Raw genomic sequence first — 18134 nt, 5'->3', positions numbered from 1 at the left:
TTGCCACAGACTGTCCCCTGAAAGCACGCACGGAATGACTGCTGCTGCAGGGAATGTGCTATCTCCACCCAGGTGACAAACTATGGTTTGCCAAAAACCAAAAAGTCCCTTCCTTCGGTATAAGATGGATCACTTTTGAGTCGGAGGTCGCATGAGAAAGATTTTATTGTTAGGCTTGACGGCAGATCTGGAAATAGCGTGTTAGGCATTTTTCAGGAGCAACCACCGTTTTGGGTGGAGTGCTATTCTTTTAAGCCGAGGACTGGGATGAAGGAGCCCCTATTTTTCTTTGCTGGTATTTTAAAATTCTGCCACCAGCATATTTGCTTGTACACGAAAGGAATGCAGTACAGGCATGCTCCAGGCAAAGGTTTAGAGAGGCAAAGTTGAGAAGAGTAAAACTAAAAACAACAAAAAAAGAAATAGTACAATAAAATTCTATGAGTAAAACAACAGAGTGTAATAAGTGCAGCGATACTGGCAGGCAGTTCACTTAAGATGCTCTTTCTTCTCCGTATCATAAAAGCAACACAGAAACAAAGCTCTGAACATGAAACCTCTCATCTTCTTACCACCTGCTTAGAAGTACCATCCTGTCCCAGTAATGGGAAGCACAGGCGGGATCCCTTACCTCCCTACAGACAGCTGCTATCTGTCCTTCATCCATACATGTCTCCTCAAGAACATCATTTAAAGAGCCTCCAGCTAGGTATTCCATAACCACCCACAGTGTGTCACCGACGAGGTAGCTGAAAGAAGAAAACAATGGCACTGAGATGAGTGTGCACGGCTAAATTACCTCTGGAAAAAGGCTACAGCTGATTTTGTTTCCAAGTCATTCTTACATGAGGACAGGACAACATGAATAGACATTCCCTCTAGGCTATACAGGACTTAGAACCTGTGCGGTCTAAATGAGGAAGGCCCATAAGCGAACAATTAGACGTCCGAGCTGGCAAGCAAGTGAAAAATTGAAGTTCAGTAATGGCAAAGATAAATCTTGGACCAGGAGGATGTGTACCAGTGAGGACAGGAATTGGTCAACAGTTTGGAAAACCTACCAGAAAATACATCCAGGAACAGGAGAAACAATTTAAAAAGTGGCAAATTACGTGTTTCTGCAAACAAGAACTTCACCTTCCTGATATCCACAGCAATGGAAAAGAGCAGGAACAGCCCAAAGGAAGTAATTTCGAGGAGGATTTACCAGCACTTATGATAAGACACAGAAAAGATGATCAACTTAAACAACCACAAAACCAATCAAGCCAACAACAAAAAAACATGGAGGTAGGCTGAGATGGCTGTGCCAGGTCCTTGAAAACAGTCTTAAGCAATATATGCCAGAAAAGATTAATGCAGACAAAATGCAGTCTCCTCCCATACACTGGCTATGAGTAGATAAACAATAGAGGTCAATTTTCTGCCAGTGACCAAAGGGGTTTTTAAAAAGGTTTGGCTTGCAGCATGTAAATGAACATTCACGTGATCATACCAGAACTACTCACCTCTCTAAATAGTTCACAATATTGGAGCTCTTGTTTTCTCTCATGAACAGGATTTCGTTAACTATTAGCTCCTTTTTGGGCTGTTGTTGGAGATTAATTTGCTTTATGGCCACCTAAAACGACAGGGAAAGCCATTAACTTGAGTAGCCTGTTGCACAAGGTCCCAATGAACATGGAGCGCGTGTTTTTGGAATGACATAGCAGAGCTGTGCCAAACTGTCTTGGTATCAGACCAAAGAGCTCAGTAACTTATATTACAACACCCAATTTCTCTGCTAGCCTGGGTGCTAGTTACAGGACACACGGCCATATACATTTTGTCTTGTAAAATCTGTACAAATGCTCTTTAAACTATCAAGCACGCATCTCTAACAACACTCTCTGGACCGACATTCTTCTCAGATGGTCTTAGTTTACCACCACTATTATTGTTGATGCACAGTTTGCAAGCAGGAAGTGATTTTGTTACTGCCAAGATACACAAAAACTGCTGGTAATGCTTTAGTAATTGCACGATTTGTCATCATTATTTCAGCAACTGCTGTTACTCTTGACTTGACGGCATAACAGAGAGAAAACGCAGACGTACATTACATTTCAAAAGCCATACTAAAACAATCATTAAGGTTACACACACAAAAAATACAGTCCTGGCTGTTGCCTTCGCAGGCGTGGCGACCTGGTTCAGGAACGGCACGGTGACCAACCCCAGGCCGCTCGGGCCATCAGCTCGCTGACACCAATGTGGTAGACGGCAAATGGCGTTTATTAGTGTGTGACACGGCGTTATATAGCTTAGGTTTATAACCTCACTTCCGTCTGCTTGCATCATAAATTAAACGCTATTGGCTTTCAGGAGAGGGGCCCTAACTTTCCGTACAGCGCGATATCTTCCGGCCGCCAGACCCTAGCTATCTACACCTGGCACTTCCTAGCTTCTTGAATCTTGATTTTGCAATTCGAAATACACATTCCTTAACACAGTTCAGATTGGCAATTACTTTGAGGGTTTCAAAAAAATAATCCATTCTATGTCATTTGATGGATACACCCCGGGTCCTAAGCAGGGCTACACCTCTACCTAAGAGCAGTTATAAAGTGCCTCTGTCTAGTCCTGCTCTCAACATGGCACGAAAGAGACCACCCCTCCGCTCCCATTCCTGGGTTTCTAGCCACATTTTCAGGCAGGGTTTGTATAGATTCAAGACCGCTTGCCTTGGAAAAGGAAAGGAATGTGAAGAGGCCACTTTAAACTGGTCACTACAGGGGCTGCCAAAGCTAACGCCGCTTTCCTTCAAGATTCGTTTCTCACCCTCCTGGCCCCCACTTCCCTGCGAGCACTTCACGGGCTGTAATGGGCTGTCACCGACACCAGACTTAAACACGACTGTTTGGTTTGGGAGAGATCTTTGCTCTTGATATACTTCTTCTACACTGACAGACATGAGAATGATTTCTAAACCAACACATTGACGCTGGCAATAAAAATGATACTGTTTTTATCAGTCCCAAAAGCTTGCTGGGATTTCTGAAGGCTGAAGACAGCAGATGATGCATTTTGCCAGCTGACACTAGCCTGTGCTTCAGAGGAACCGCCTTGGCAGTAAAGATCTACTGGCCACCCAAAAGCCCCATCCACCCTTCGCACCAGAGGGGAGAGCACTAAAGACCTGCAAAATCGGCTGGGACTGTGGACACTTACCTCTTGTCCTGTGGTGATGTCCATCGCCATGTAAACAGTTCCTGACGCCCTAGAAGCAAAACAGCAGCAAAGAAAGGAGCACTTTAGTCCCTAGGAGTGAAAGCAAGCCCAGACAGGAGATCGCTGCTGCCTGTAGGGTTTAAAAAACACCTTTGTTCACCCACTCCTTCAGGCAGCAGCGCACAGCGCAGCAGCCCACCAGCCCTCTGCCACGCAGGGTATCCAAGAGAAAACTTATGCCCAACGTGAAGAACAAGGGATGTCCAACATGAGGAAGGGATCCACACACAGCTTTCTCCAGCATAGCAAAGCAAGGAAACTATTCTCCAGCCATCCTACAAGGTCACAGCTAGAGCAGGTTAAGGCATGTTGTGCTCCAAACAGGGGATCCTTAGACAGCTTCTTTAGGTGTCAAGAGCCCTCAGCAGCTGCTTCTGTTAGGTGCACCGGACACGTGAAGGACTCTTCATGGTATCTGTATTTTCCTCCTGTGGCAGACACGGGTTGTGTTGTAGAGCCACCAGAAAGAAATGGTGCTCTCATCTGCGGACTAGGCAGTGTGGCGTTTTGTTTGCCATCTGCCTCTTGTTAAAAGAGGTTCTTCCCCTGTAATGATGTGAAGGGCCTGAAAGGCCACGGTCAGAGGAAACCCCTTTGGGTTTAAAGTAACTGCAGGCTTGTAAACCCCATTAGTGTTCCTTCTGAGCTAAGCACAGGTTTACACTGCCATCATGTCAAAGCTGACGTCTGCACAGGCAGTGAGGCAACGGAGAGCCAGCGAGGGAATTCTGAGAAGTGGGAACACCCATCCGGCAAGTGTCCCACTGACTGACAATGCCAAAATCAGTTTGCTCCTTTTCACCTGATCCCCTGGCTTGTTTGTGTACCTGCAGGCTGAAATATGTCTGAAGCACTGCTATCCAACAGGCACCAGGGACGATTTTTTTCTGGAGGATTTTTCCCCATCACTACAAATTGACCTGCAGCATGACAGTCACGAGCTGGTGACGGCAGCACGCTCACTGCTCTGTAAGAAGGGCGTGCCATCTTCAGGCTGCACTAAAAGCTGGAGGAAATCAGTTCAGAGACCCTTTCAGGCCAGATATTAGCCACTTCTCTTCCCACCAGCTGCTGAGGCACCTTTGTACAAGCTCACTCCTAGGATGGGCAAAACAAAAGACGGTGAGGGCGATGGTCATACTGTCACGGTCACACATGCGTCACACACATGTTTCTTCTGGCTCTCACTTCTTCAGTCGACACATATCTTTTGAGAGCCTGGCACAGCTCTAAGTGTCCACTGACATTTTACAAATGACAATGAGAACCAAACCTTCGGTACAACGCAAGCGGCAATCCCAGAAAGGGTTTTTATACAACGAATGGAGCAGAAACACCTTCCCACAAGTGCCCCACCAAACAAGAAGTGTCTACGATAAAGCCTGCCAGAGAAAGAGCGTGAGTGCGTCTGGCTTTCTGCAGCATCTATCAGTTCTAGGTCAGCAACGTGCTACCCTGACTCCAAACCTCACAAGCAGTCACGGTTTCTTTACAAACACTAAGGTCACCTGCCTTAACAGGCAGGAAAACATCTCCCGATGTCAGTGAACAGCTTCTGTCAGACACTGACAGCAGCATGATCCTGGTGCTACACAATGGCGCTGGCCCTCCCGGAACGACGACACAGCCACGGAAACTTTGACCGAGCAGGGAGTCTGTCTGTATTTAAAACGCAAGTCAGATACCTAATTTTGATGCCATTTCTTCTTGCCTCCTCACATCGGAACCATTTCAAATCAATCCTAGTTACAGTAAGCATGGTTGGGCTTCAAAGGGAAATAGCCTGATGGTTTTTTTTCTGTAAACTCCTAAAACCTGCAGGATCCACAAGTGGTCTGCCATGAGGCAGATGATGCATGTTCTCATCAAGTACTTTGTGCTTCAACTCTCTGTTTATTACTGAATTTTTGTTCTTTTCTGCCTCTGCTAGAAAAGAGACCTTATTATTTAATCTCTGCGTTCTGTTGCTAAACTATGTGGTTATAATCCAGATCACTGAATATCTTTTTAGAGCAAAATATTCGAAAGAAATGGTATTGAGAACTGGTATCTATCTGACAACTAGCAGGTGCTAAGTGGCTCTTTTAGGCAACAAAGTTTTTTCACCATTCTTTAGCGTGGCCAGATTATTTTGCGACATACAAAAAACTATTCCCCCTTCTCCCCCTAAGAACATAAGCAAATAGGGGCCACACACTTGAGGGACAGTAGACCTTCCCGGTCCTGCTCCTTGCTGCAGAAAAGACATTGGCTCCACCAGGTTGTCTTTGGCCGTGCCTTCTGACCGCACTTATAAATTTGATCGGTACTGAGAGACAGGAGAATCTAAATCCAGGGTTGTCTGAACATGTCTGGAGCTTGCCCGACTTCACGCTTGATATTACACCAGCAAAATACCTGGCCCATTTTTCGTGTCAGTAACTGTGGTCAGACTTACCCTTGGCCAATTTGCTCCAATTCAGTATATTTCTTCTTAGGATCTCCCATGCTCACAACGCTCCCTGAAAGAAACAAAATTAAAGATGCTCACTGAAACTGGAGATACCAACTTCCAGCAGGTCAGAAATGCAGCTCCACTGTCTGGGCTTCTGAGTCGTTTGTAGCCACTTGGGCAACAACAACAACAACAACTTCGTCATACAGGCAGCTCCACAGCACAGACAGCCTCACAAAGACGGATTTTCTACAGTCCTTTGGAGAGCTACCTTGACAGCAAACTAAGAGCATGGAGAAACATTCACAGCAGACAGGTATCAGAAAAGAACAAGCACCAATGCAAGTGTTTGTTGTCGAGAAACACTAGCGAGCGCTGGAACAACAGAGCCTTTATTTCCTTAGGAATAAATACTCTGTGTGATTCAACAGAAGGTTTAATACTACCAAAGATTACATGCACCTTGGGTTCTGGAATCAATTTTGATGAACAGGTGCCATTTTCAGAACAGGAAAAATACTGCAGAGTGTTTCCAGGACGGGATCTTCTCAACCTTTCAGCAGTTTGCCGGAAGAATGCCTTTATGTTTTTAAAGAACAGCTTCTCATGTTCATTCACGAGGAATGATGGGGTTTTAAGAACTATCACCATCATCCACTCATTACCAGGCTAAGTTCTGAAGACCTTGCTTATGCCACTCTAAGAACCACACTGCTTGTCTGCAACCTGACTGGGATTGACACGCACTTGTCCTGCACTCTCAACACTGCACGCATGTTGATCTCCACAGAATCACAGAATGGTAGAGGTTGGAAGGGACCTCTGAAGATCATCTGGTCCAACCCCCCTGCCAAGGCAGGATCACCGAGGGCAGCTTGCACAGGAACGCGTCCAGTCGGGTTTGGAAGGTCTCCAGAGAAGGAGCCTCCAACAACCTCTCTGGGCAGCCTGTTCCAGTGCTCCATCACCCTCACAGTAAAGAAGTTTTCCTCATGCTGAGGTGGGACTCCTGTGCTGCAGTTTATGCCCATTGCCCCTCGTCCTGTCACTGGGCACTACTGAAAAGAGACTGGCTCCATCCTCCTGACAGCCACCCTGCAGATATTGATAGACATTGAAAAGGTCCCCTCTCAGTCTTCTCTTCTCCAGACTAAACAGCCCCAGGTCTCTCAGCCTTTCCTCATACAAGAGATGTTCCAGTCCCTTAATCATCCTCGTAGCCCTCCGTTGGACTCGCTCCAGGAGTTCCCTGTCTCTCTTGAACTGGGGAGCCCACAACTGGACGCAATAGTCCAGATGAGGCCTCACCAGCGCAGAGTAGACGGGGAGGATAACCTCTCTCGACCTGCTGGCCACACTCTTCTTAATGCACCCCAGGATACCATTGGCCCTCTTGGCCACCAGGGCACAGTGCTGTCCCATGGATAACTTACTGTCTACCAATATTATGCTTATTCACAAATAAGCACAGCCGTGGTGGACAGCACGAACAGCATTATTCCTCAGGCTGCCGCGTTACACAGGCAGCTGCACAAACGAGATGCTGATCATTCCAGCAGTAAGGCTCAGAAGCCAGGCCAGATGGGGTGCTGCCGCCTCCCGGCAGCTCTGCGCTGCAGCAGTGGGAAGGCAGGGCCGGCACATCTGGCACAGGGCATGGGACAGAAAGAAATACCGAATACGTACTCAGTTTCTCTAGGATCTCCTCATCTGTCAGCCCAGATTTTGTCTCCTGCCCGTCTGTGTTTCTGGACAAAGCGTTTGATTGTCCACATTGCAGAGTGGTGGCCACTTTAGCTGGTGCCAGCGCAGCGGCAGGTTCAGTTACAGAGCATGAGTAGATCTGTGACAAGAAAAGGCTTTGTATCAGAAAGCTGGCTTGCAGAGATGCCCCTAAGATCATATTGCAAACGCAAATGCTTACGAAGATGCCTCTTCTCTGCTACTAAGATAAATTCACGGACCCTATCAGAATCACAGGAAACTCATGACTAAATGGGAAAGTTCAAACCCGATTGTCGGGGTGTCAGTGGCCTGGGTGAAGCACTGTCATGGTAGGACTGCGGCCCGCAGAGTCTTCACCCGCAAGTGCTGTCTGACCAGAAACATGCAGCTCTGAATTACCCCAAATACAGCGCTATCCAATGCTGGGACTTACTGGTTTTGTATGTTCAGGCCAGGGTGCGGGAACAGGGGGAGGTTCAATGCCTTTTTCCTCCTCCTCATCACCTTCATCCGCTTCTTCAGAAACAGGCAGAGCTGGTGGGGGTTCACATGCTGGTTTTGTGCCCTGTGGACAGACGGGAGCATGAGCGACAGTCACCACTTTGGCACTTGGGAGCTTTGACAATTACACACCACTTGGGTCTGCTCAGACAGCTTCAAGAACCAATCTGGACATGCCTGTAGTCCTACAGGCCCCGGTGCTAAGTTACACGTGGCACAGCACAATTTAAAGGTTACAAGTGACCCTGCTGTTTTGTTAAGTTGTCTTGGCGTTTTTCATTCTTGCTGAAAACAACTTATCCATGCCCACGCTTAGTCAAAGTCCAATTTTACAAAATGTCATGCTTGGATATATCGCTAGAAGTCACATCTAGTTGCTGGTTCATTGCTTTGGCATTGTATCTACAGTCATGGTAACAGTTAATTAAGCTAACAGGTATCTACTTATTCGAATGTGGTTAAATACAAGGGTTTAAGAACCCTCCTATTTAACCCCAACCTTTGCTGCTGCTGCAAAGACGCTACGGTTGACTTTCCTTCAGCCTGCAAGGCTGGCACTCTGTCACAAAAGGCAAATCTCACAGCTTGCTCCACCATTCTTAAATGCTAGGAAAGCTATAGGTTACCTTCACAATCACCGAAGGATGGGTTTCTCGGTATCCACGGGCGATTTTACCTGCAATGTGCAAAGGAAAATTAACCAGATGCTGTTATAAAAATGCCTTTTGTGGGGAAACCCACAGAACAAGAAAATCCAAAGAGACGACATGTTTCTTTCACAACATCCCTCCAGGAGCAACAGCTATTTTACATAGAGAGGAGGGTAACAGGACAATAGACAATTCTACACTTTCTTGTGTCTCTTTTTTGCCCTGTTTTGCCAGTAACTAAAAGAATTGGAAACTTATTCAAGAAAATGCAGATTGGTCTTTAACTGTCCATGCTTCTGTTCCCCCATTAAAGCTTGCCAAAATTCCACCTTAGCTGTGGCAGTTCTATTCTGACAAACCACAGTCACAGCTCCTGAGTTCAGGAGCGTACACAAAGTGTTTTGAATTTTGCATTTCACCACCAAACTAATTGCTTTTTTAGCAAACATTAAGTGTCAACTTAGACAGTCAAATCTCTTCATTATGCAAGTTAAAAAAAAAAAGATGCTTTCCCTCAAAAGAAGAGAAACGGTAATACATTCTGGAGATTAACCTCACAGTTTCTCTCTCACAGAAGCTCTCCCAGTCCGCATTTTAGCAGTTGCACTGGTTGAACCAGCAAACTGAGGAAATTGCAGACCCCACTGCCACACACTACCAGGCGTGGGGAACTGAACCACTGCAGGTAAATCTGTCCAAATGCTGTCCACACCCGGTGGGATAGAGACACCCCCTTATTAGCTGCAGCTCTTGACAGAAGCTTTACCAAAGTAATGGTATCTTACTGGCATTTTTGTTTAAAAATCAACTCCGTTATTAAGGAACAGCCAAAGAACACATCGATACAGAAGCCAACTAGTAGTAAAAACCTCCACTTACTTGCTACATGTGTGGCCAGCCAGGGTCTGTCTGGCAAATACAATACAGAAAAAGCCAAAGAAAAGAAAACGCGAACTGCAGCACAGACTTGCTCTCTCATTTTTGCAACGATAGGTCACAATTTTGCAGACTCTAGGCATCCAGGAGGATAAAGGACATCCCCATCACATCTGCAGGCTCTTGGACGGGAATGCCCACACCACGAGGGTCTTCCTGGAGTGAGCCTGCTATGGAGATTGCTCGGGACACTTATGCCTGCCTTCTCGCCCTCTGTGACACCGTTCCTGTTACATCACAATGGCAGCCGTTCTGGGTTGGTTTGCGAGTTTATGCACGGCAACCTCGTCCTCTGCATGGGGTTTGCGTGGCAAGGTTGTGGCAGCAGGGCTGCAGGGGTGGCTTCTGTGAGAAGCTGCTAGAAGCTTCCCCTGTGTCCCATAGAGCCCGTGCCCGCCGGGGCCAAGCCAGGCAGCGACGGGGGCAGCACCTCTGGGATAACATATTTCAGAAGGGGACAAAACCGGCACGTGGCATTTGCAGCCAGAGAGAGGAGTGAGAACATGTGAAAAGAGCTCTGCAGACACCAAGGTTCGTGCGGAAGGAGGGGCAGGAGGTGCTCCCGGCGCCGCAGCAGAGGTTCCCCTGCAGCCCCTGGTGAAGACCATGGTGAGGCAGGCTGTGCCCCTGCAGCCATGCAGCTCCACGCTGGAGCAGATCTCCACCTGCAGCCTGGGGAGGACCCCACGCCGGGGCAGGGGATGCCCGAAGGAGGCCGTGACCCCGTGGCAGGCCCGTGCTGGAGCAGCCTGTTTCTGGAGGATGGCACCCCGTGGCTGGGGCCCAGGCTGGAGGATGCCGACACAGTCTCACGTAGCCTGACGTGATCCTGCCCTGCTGTGCCAGCCTGCAAGAGTTAGAGGAACTGGATTGTCCGGACTCCAAGCCAAGGGCCGTAAGCTTTCAGGACCTGGTTAACGTTTTGTAGTTTCATCTCACTCAAACCTATAGCGTAAGATGAAGCTTTCCTTCTGTTTCTCTATGGTGGGTCTCCACTACAAAAGAACCCTTCAGTCCAGAAGAATATGCCCAGAGGACTCTGGGACTCCCTCGTAACTGACTGGAAGAAGGGACGTGAGATGAGAAAGCGTACCCTCCTGCTCACACTGCCGAGCTTAACCAGCCCCCAGACAGGGATCCCCATGGGACCCTGCAGTACTAAACCAACCACTGCCGTAATCCTGGGCTGGGCTGGGCAGCAGGAAAAACACTGTGTTGTCGGTGTCTGGTAGGTGCTATTTTCAGCTTGTTAGTGGAACTGTGTACCTATCCAAACAGGTATCACAAGTTCATGGAAGCTCTTGTTAGAAAAGAATAAAGAAAAAGACTGCAGAACAAATATTTTGAAAAAGAATTCTCGTAGTAAGTTTCAGTGGATTATGCTGCTAAGTTTTATATGATTTGATACTGTGACTTATCTCGGCATTGTTAGTGAATGTGATTGCTGCTATTTTGTATTGGATAAATTGCCATCTTTAAGTGACAGGAAGCACAAAATCATGGACTATATCACTACACCAGAATCCCTGATACTCTATCCCTTTAGTCATGTAAACCGTTGACCAAGTCTGGGACTAGGAGTGGATTCAGCCGCACCTAGACTCCCCTCTGAAAAGGACTTTAGAAAGCATGGGGGTCCACCCTGAACCTCGTGACTCAACGGGAGGGCATTCCTTTACTTTCCTTACCTAACCTTAGTCATAAACCCTTGACCAAGTCCAGGACTAGGGGTGGATTTCGGTCCACTCTGAGCCTCGTGTCTCAAGAGGAGGGTCTCCCCTAGTTTCTCTCCTCAAGATACACATTAACTCGATCCGATAGACATGTAAATCATTCCAGTTTAATTGTAATCTGGCTTCTCTCTGCATAGCTTTTCCACGTTGAATATGGAATAGAGTGGACCTTGCCAGCAACTTCTGTTAATTCGCGCTTTTTACAAATCTAGATTAAAATCATTCGCTTTCTGATATCTTCGGCAGTGATTCTTTAAGCAGCCTAAATTACCCATCCGTGACAGCCCAGGACGAAGGGAGGGGTGCCAGGAAGGTGTTTTAAGATTTCACCATATTTCCCATTATCCTACTCTGATTTTGATTGGCAAGAACTTAAACAAATTTCCCCAAGTTGAGTCTGTTTTGCCCGTGATGGGAATTGCTGAATGATCTCTCCCTGTCCTTATCTCCAGCCACAGGCTTGTCCTTATATTTTCTCTCCCCTGTCCAGCTGAGGAGGGGGAGTGACAGAGCAGCTTTGGTGGGCACCTGGCGTCTAGCCAAGGTCAGCCCACCACATCTTCTCTACAGCTAATGCAAGAAATCCTTGAAAATTCCCCTCTATCACAAAACACCACAAAAAAATCCTCAGGGTCCATAACCTGTTGCTCAAAGGATCCAAGAATAACTCATAAAACGCACAAAACAAGTATACCCTGTACCCCAATCTGAACAGCGTGAAGGAGCAAGGATGCAAAGAAACAAAAGTAAACATGACCTTTGGCCACTAATGCTTCTCCGGAAAAATGGTCATGATTGCTCCATCTACTGTCTGCTTTAGTTGTAAAAACAAGCAAGAGAAGAAAAGTCACAGTTTCAATGCCATTTAGGGGACAAAAGCAGAAAGAGAATTCATTTCAGGAGTATTCCACAAGGTGGAAGTTTTTAAGGCTGCTGCTTGACCATCTCATTTTTGAACGTGGGTCTGACTCATTTTGGGGCCTGACACTGCCTCTTTCGCAGTGAGATGTCAACTTACCTCCCGACAGGGAGGCGATTCGAGACAGTCAGCACGGCTTCACCTAGGACAAGTCCTGCCTGACCAACCTAGTGGCCTTCTGTGATGCAGCGACCGCATCAGTGGGCAAGGGAAGAGCAACCGACGTCGTCTATCCAGAGTTCTGTAAGGCCTTTGAGACAGTCCCCCACAACAGCCTTCTCTCTAAGTTGGAGAGAGAGAGATTTGATGGGCTGTGGACTGTGCTGAGTGGTGCGGTTGACACGCCTGAGGGATGGGATGCCGTCCAGAGGGACCTGGATAAGCTCGAGGAATGGGCTCGTGTGAACCTCTAAGGTTCAGCATGGCCAAGTGCAGGGTCCTGACACAGTACTCCAGCTGGGGTCTTGCCACAGCGGAGTGGAGGGGCAGAGTTCATGTACTTCACGGCATCCTTCGAATTTATGAAGGACTATCAACAGAGATGGGGTTGTCCATGAGCATGAGAACCACATGAAGTCTAAAAGTCAGCAAAGGCACCTGCTCTGAGCCCACCAGAGCATGTCTGCTCCAAAGCGTGGCAGCCTCCTGTCACACCGGAGGCAGCTCTACCTTCCACTGTCTCCAGATGTCAGGGCTCCGGTGGGTCACTCTTGGGGTAGCAGCAGGAACACTTTGGCACAGGTAAAAAGCGTTCCCAGAGCTTCCTGCAAGCATTTGCACAGCTCACAGCCCAGGACAGCCGTGCCTGTGACGGCCACACCGTTTTTACCCTGCCTCCCCAGAACAAGGACAACATTCTGGACATCTCACTCCTGGGCAGAAAGCCCAGAGACTTCCTTTAATGACAGAAATCCAAAGAGCTACAATAAGCTTTTTAAATCAAGTACAGCCAATAAAAAGCAGACAAACCCACCAAAAATGATGGGTAATCCTCTGAGGCACTACTGAGGAAGAAAAGCTCTCCCGTTAAGTCCACTGCCCCTCACAAAACAGACAAGTGGCTTAAAGAGATGCCTTCAAAGAAACTGCAGATGGAAGAGAACCCTGGTAACTCTAGTACAAGAAACTGCCCAACCTGCTGTAGACATATTAGACCAGAAAAGTGGCTTACAAGACACAAAACACAGTACAATCCACCAGAGCAGCAAAAAAGTCAACCAGAAGAAACATCGTACACAAACCAAAGGTGCCTGTCCAACCACTAAAAAGACAAGCTGAAAAAGGACTCTCCACAAAAAAAGGCTACACAGAACACAACGCAAGGCAGAAATAACCTAACCCCAGGAACCCAGGGCAACAAACCCAGATTCTGTCCATAGCAAGAACACGCTTTAATCCTACCTCGCTGGAACTCTGGCATGCCATAACCCTGCCACCCCATCAACCTAGCAAACTGTAGCCCTAGCTTCCCATAACCCTCGCCCATTGTAGCTCTAGGATGTCAACAAAATGAACACAAACTCTCTGGAAATCTCTGCCGGGACCTTCAGGTGGCCCCGGATTTCAGACATCACAACTTGGAAGTGGGAGCAGGACTAGAGCCACAGGGATGTCACCAGCATCCATCTTTACATCATCCGTCACACCCTGATAACGGGCCCAGGTTAAACACTCCCAGGGAGAAAGGCTGAGGCACTCAGAGACATTGAACCAGACAGCCACAGCCATGGGGCTTCAGCTCATCTTTGCTGTGTCAGAGCCACCAGGCAGATGACCCTGTCCTCCTGGAGACACTCCTCAGGGCAGACGTACCCAGTGCCAGGTGGCTGGATATGGCCTTTGCTCTATGGGGAGGCGCCTTCTGGGAGCAGGATCCCTCACAGGGGCACTGGGAAGCCCTCCTGGATCCCAGAGAAACATCTCTGTGCTGCTCCGTATCTCACCAAAACCAGGGGTGGAGGAAGGCTGTGCTTTCATAGCCTCCAAGACAACCAGCTCACCTGGGCCGCTCTGTGGCCACCTTTGCTGTCAGGCAGGTCTCAGCACTGCTCTGCAAGCAGCTGTCTCCTCCCTGCAGGGCACTCTCCAGCACAGGGTACATCTCCACTTGCTCAGTCTGTGGGCAAAGATCGAAAGGGAGGGATAGGTTTGCTTTGCCCTCATTCCCAGGGTGCCACAAGAGAGACCTGCCACCCCCAAATCAGCCGTGTGACGTGGACACCACATACGAGCTGCAGACGTGGGTCAGGACGGCTGTGGGGAGCGGGCAAGCCAATCTGCGGTGCCCTCGGTGCTGGCTGAAAGCAGAGCTGGAGGCAACGGGGCGAAGCCCAGGGCAGCCGGCAGCAGGGCCCGGCAGGGTGCAGTGCCCGCAGAAATGCCCGGCTCCTGGAGCCTTAGCCCTGGGGCTGCAGCACGGGGACGGCACCAGCTGGGGCTTTGCCGGGAAAAACCAGGCAGGGGTGACCCTGACATCCCACATATGCACCTGGCCTTGGGACTTGACAACCTGGCCCTCTGCCCATCGCCACCAGGGGATCCAGAAAGCAGCGCCACTGGCCATGAAGTGGTCCTGAGACATCGCTCCATGGGTGAGTCTTTAACCAGCGGGCCTAAAATGAGGACAAAGCCTGGAGGCCATCGCTGTTCTGTCCTTCTCCATCCCCCTGTCCTCATCTACATCCCTCTGTCACCCCTCTCTGCCCCTCTGTGCCCCTCTCCTCCTCTTCCCTGCTCCGCCTTGGCCCGGGCCCGGGCCTGGGCAACCCCATGCAGACGGCCATGAGGCTGTGGGTGGGCGGGGCCTGGCTGGGGGGCGGGATGCAGGCTCAGGCAGCAGGAGGGCGTGCCCCAGGGCATGCCGGGAGCTGTAGTCCTGGGCTCGGGGCTGCCGGGCGGCCATCTTGGTCTTGGAGGCCCAGTCTCCCTGCTCCAGCTGCAGCGAGGCTGCCCTGAGGGCCGGGGCCTCTCAGCCTGCATCTGGCTCGGGTTTGCGTGGGCTGTCTCTGGCCTTGCTCTCCTGGTGACGTGGATGCAGAGGGGCAGATGGACACTTAGTGCCTCTGGAGAGGAGCTGCCGTGGCTGAAGCTGAAGCTGAAGAGCTCAGCAGAAGGTGAAGCAGCTGGAGAATGAGATGAAGAGGATCCCAGCAGCTGCTGCCTCCAGCTGCAGACAAGAGACAGCCGGCCTCTCCAGGTGAGGAAGGGTCCCTCTCAGTAGTCCTCAGCAGACCAGATCTCCAATGTGCACCGCGGGGTCTGTATAAATAAGGAAAAGTGCAGTACGGCCACGTAGTGTGTGTTGGCGGGGGGGTGGGGATTGGTGTGGATGCGTGCGTGCGTGCGGGTGCGTGGCTGTGCATTTAGGCAACCTCATGTTGTCGGAGCTGTAAGGCACCAATGTGTTCTCTTAGGTGGACAGTCAAGTGAGTGGAGCTACAGCAGAGGAAGGGAGGAAAGGGCGGACAGAGACAGAAGTGCCTGAATTCTCTAACTGGCCTGGCAGTGCAGAGGGCAGGAACTCCGGTGAGTGCTGGGTCCATGGGGTCATGCCACCCCTCTTCTGTGTCCCAGTCCCTCCCTGCCCGCTCCCCTTTCCCTCTGTGTAATTTTTTTTTTTTTTTGGTTCTGTTTCCCTCCTCTATTACCGTGCTCTGCTCCCTACCTCCCCTTTCTCTTTTCTCCAAGTCTTTCTCTTTCTCTCTCATCTCCCTCTCCCTTTACTTTCCCTCTTGCCCCTCTTTCCTGCTCCCTGGGCTTCTTTTTTTCTGTCTCTCTCTGTCTGCAGGCCAGTGCAGGTTTTTCCTTCTCCATCTCTTTGAATCATAGACTAGTTTGGGTTGGAAGGGATCTTTAAAGGTCGTCCAGTCCAACCCCCCTGCACTGAGCAAGGACATCCTCAACTAGAGCAGGTTGCTCAGAGGCCTGTCCATCCTGGCCTGGAATGTTCCCAGGGATGGGGCATCTACCACCTCTCTGGGCAACCGGTGCCTGTCTTTCACCACCCTCATTGTGAAAAATTTCTTCCTTAGATCTAGCCTTTACCTACCCTCTTATAGTTTAAAACCATGAGCCCTTGTTCTGTCACAGCAGGGCCAGCTAAAAAGTCTGTCCCCATCTTTCTTATAGATCCCCTGTAATTACTGGAAGGCTGCAAAAAGGTCTCCTCGGAGCCTCCTCTTCTCCAGGCTGAACAACCCCAACTCTCTCAGCCTGTCCTCATAGGAGAAGTGTTCCATCCCTCGGATCATTTTGGTGGCCCTCCTCCTGACCACTCCAACAGGTCCGTGTCTTATCCTGTGCGGAGGGCTCCAGAGCTGGACACAGTGCTCCAGGTGGGTCTCACCAGAGCGTAGTAGAGGGGCAGCATCCCCTCTCTCGACCTGCTGGCCACGCTGCTTTGGATGCAGCCCAGGATACCGTTGGTCTGCTGCTTCTCTTTTGTTCTCTCTCTTTCTCGCTCTGTCCTGTTCACAGTCACTGTGTTTTTCCATTCTCTATCCCACCGTCCCTGTCCTTCTTCCTGCTCATCTCTTCTCTCTCTGTCCCTCTCTGCTGCTTCCTGAGCCTTCCACCTGCCCTCCTCCATCTCTTGGCAAGGTTCCCAATACCTCTCTCTCTTTCTCCATTCCGCTGTGCTGCTCACTGTCCCTGGTTTTCTCTTTCTTTCTGTTGTCTCTCTCGTCTGGCGCTCTGTCCTCCTCCCTGCCCCAACTTTTCTCACTATGTCCTTCTGTCCTGCCTCTGTCCCTGCCCCTGTTCTTTTTCAGCCCCCCTCCATCTTGCTGCGTCCCCAGGCTTGTTTTGCAGTCTCTGTTCTGGCCCCAGCCCTTATTGTGCTTTCCCTCTCCTGCTCCCTCCCCCTCCTTCTGCCTCTCTTCCTCTTGCCCTGCTGCTGCTTTCTCCCTCTCTTCTCAGATCCCTGTCCCTTTTTCCCTCTTGCTGTCCTTCTTTCCCCTCTCTTTGTTCTGTCTCTTTCTGTCCCGTTCCCTGCCCCATCCTTTCTCACTGTATCCCCCTGTCCAGCTGGCTGCCCCTTCTTTCCCTCTCTCTTGCTCTATGTTTTCTTTCTCCAGGTCTCTGTCCTGCTGCCCATCACAGTTGCTTTTTTCCACCAGTGCTGTCCTGCCCCCTGTTCCTTTTCTCTCTCTCTGTCACTCTGTGAATTCTCTCTGAATTTGTTTGCAGTGTAACAAAATTGAACAAAGATGACTTAGGATGAATTAAGTCTTTTTTTATTACCTGTCATTCCGTGTAGTGACAGGTTTCACTTTTGCATCACTTTTTTCTTTATATTTGCTCTTCTTCAATTTCCTCTTCTTGTGTTCGTGCTTTTGGCTCTTTTCCAAATCCGTTTGGTTTCCAATGTGTTTCTTTGGCTTCTTGTGCTTCTTCTTCTCTTGGTTCTTTTTTTTCTTGCTCTCTTGACTCTCTCCTGAGCTGGCACTGCTGCTGTGGCTTTGAGTCTGCCTCTCAGAAGGGCTTCGCCTATGGCTGCAGCTAACACTGGGACTGCTTTGACTTTCACGTCTGCTTGCTTCAGGCTGGTCAACTGCAGCAGGTGCTGCTGTATCGTCTTCCACCTTACCAACAGCCTTTTCTTTTGGCTCTTTAGGATTTTTTTCCTGCAGTGTTTCCTCTGAAGGCTCCAACTCTTTTTCATGCTGTTTTACAGGGTTTGGTGGCTTAGCACTCATGTTTTTATAGCACTAGCAGGTTTTCCTACGTTTGCGGGCACTGGCTAGATTTAACGTCTTCCTCTTCAGACTCAGAGTCAACTCTATCCCACTTTGACGGAGGGACCTGGATCATAATATTGACATCTTTATCAGGGGCTGTTATATCATTATTAGACTCCTCTCTGGTCTTAAGGAGTTTAGTGCCTGGCTTTTCTTCAGTCTTTCTAATGGGGCTTCCCTCAGTAGAACTAGTGCTCAGAGAAGAAAAGCGCATGTTAGTACTGGGTG

General features: G+C 49.3%; 1 protein-coding gene and 1 pseudogene across 2 annotated transcripts in view; both read right to left on the bottom strand.

Annotated features, from left to right (window-relative positions):
* LOC309416429 (serine/threonine-protein kinase PAK 3-like) overlaps nt 1–18134 on the bottom strand; it is a gene marked incomplete at its 5' end in the record, with an annotated part of 266010 nt that overhangs the window by 7267 nt on the left and 240609 nt on the right. Inside the window, 4 exons of the mRNA XM_082015979.1 lie at nt 632–749; nt 1509–1621; nt 3211–3259; nt 5708–5771. Coding sequence (XP_081872105.1) covers nt 632–749; nt 1509–1621; nt 3211–3259; nt 5708–5771 — 344 coding nt within the window. The remainder of the gene's footprint in view (nt 1–631; nt 750–1508; nt 1622–3210; nt 3260–5707; nt 5772–18134) is intronic.
* Nucleotides 17890–18134, bottom strand: part of LOC309416410 (E3 ubiquitin-protein ligase RBBP6-like) — an 82254-nt pseudogene continuing 82009 nt past the window's right edge. The window contains exon 19 of the transcript in view: nt 17890–18100. The product of the transcript in view is annotated as an E3 ubiquitin-protein ligase RBBP6-like (transcript). The remainder of the gene's footprint in view (nt 18101–18134) is intronic.

Source organism: Phaethon aethereus (genome assembly GCF_964289735.1).
Source record: "Phaethon aethereus genome assembly, contig: HAP1_SCAFFOLD_108, whole genome shotgun sequence".
Classification (NCBI taxonomy): domain Eukaryota; kingdom Metazoa; phylum Chordata; class Aves; order Phaethontiformes; family Phaethontidae; genus Phaethon; species Phaethon aethereus.
Note: the sequence above shows the minus strand (reverse complement) of the source record. Positions and strands in the feature narration are given on the sequence as shown.